This window comes from Eurypyga helias, unplaced genomic scaffold (assembly GCF_000690775.1).
Source record: "Eurypyga helias isolate BGI_N326 unplaced genomic scaffold, ASM69077v1 scaffold24263, whole genome shotgun sequence".
Classification (NCBI taxonomy): Eukaryota; Metazoa; Chordata; class Aves; order Eurypygiformes; family Eurypygidae; genus Eurypyga; species Eurypyga helias.
Window position 1 is genome coordinate 18,806 of NW_010240896.1, and position 936 is coordinate 19,741.

General features: G+C 60.4%; 1 protein-coding gene across 1 annotated transcript in view; it reads left to right on the forward strand.

Moving 5' to 3' along the window:
• IGHMBP2 (immunoglobulin mu binding protein 2) overlaps positions 1-461 on the forward strand; it is a gene marked incomplete at its 5' end in the record, with an annotated part of 19,132 nt that extends 18,671 nt beyond the window's left edge. The window contains 1 exon segment of the mRNA XM_010148595.1: positions 172-461. Within this exon segment, the coding sequence (XP_010146897.1) occupies positions 172-461 (290 nt within the window).
• Positions 462-936: the final 475 nt, after the last annotated feature.

The window sequence follows — 936 nt, forward strand, 5'->3', positions numbered from 1 at the left end:
GAAAGATCCAGCTGTTCACGTGGCGTGAGATTCCCCGTGTTTAAGGCTTTGGAAGGAAACCACCCAAAAGGATGATTTCCCTGCTGTGAAATTCCAGGAGGAGGGAAATTACCTTTAGATTTTGTTTATAGGAGCTTAAAATAAATGGGAGATGGTTTTAGGGGGGCGCAGAGCAGGTGGAAGGGGAATCCCCGGCTCCGGGAATGAAAGTGCCCGATGCCCCGGCTGTCCCCGGCATCTGTCTGTCCCCTCTCCGCCAGGTTCACGGCTGCGGGGAGAAGGCCAAGGCCCACGCACGGCAGAGGATCAGCAGGGAAGGGGTGCTCTATCCCGGGAGCGGCTCCAGAGACAAGGACCTGGACCCGGCTAAGAGAGCCCATCTCCAGCGGCGCCTGGCCCAGAAGCTCCGTGAACTGACCACCAGCCAGAGAAAGAGCAAAAAGAAGGACAAGGAGAAGTGACGGCGCCGAGGTTTGACCCTCAAGTCTCAGGTCAGGCTACAAAACCGCGGACACTGTTGGAGCTGTGGGTCGCGCTGCGCCCCTGCTCCCGCTCCGGGTGGTGGACAGCTCGGAGCCACTCGCTGGGCCTCCCCAAACCTCGGAGCTCAGCCGGAAGCAGGATGGCAGCTTGTCCCGGTTGGCCCTGTTGGCAGAGGAGTGGCCCGGAGAGGCTGGGGGGCGCCAGGAGTGACGGGTATTAAAGCACCTAAAGCCGTCGGCTGTCGCTGTGACATTTCTCCCTGCTCCGGTAAGGGTCTGTGAGTGGGAACGTGGGAGGAACCGAAAACCACGGGTGTCCCTGTGCTCCAGGGAGGATGGCTAAGAAAATGGATGTCTCCCAGTCCAGCAATCCTCCCAGCACAGCTCGGAGTCCGCATGGCAGCCAGCAGGATCCAAAATCCCGGGCTGCCCTTCGGGAGGAGGCAGAGCTGGG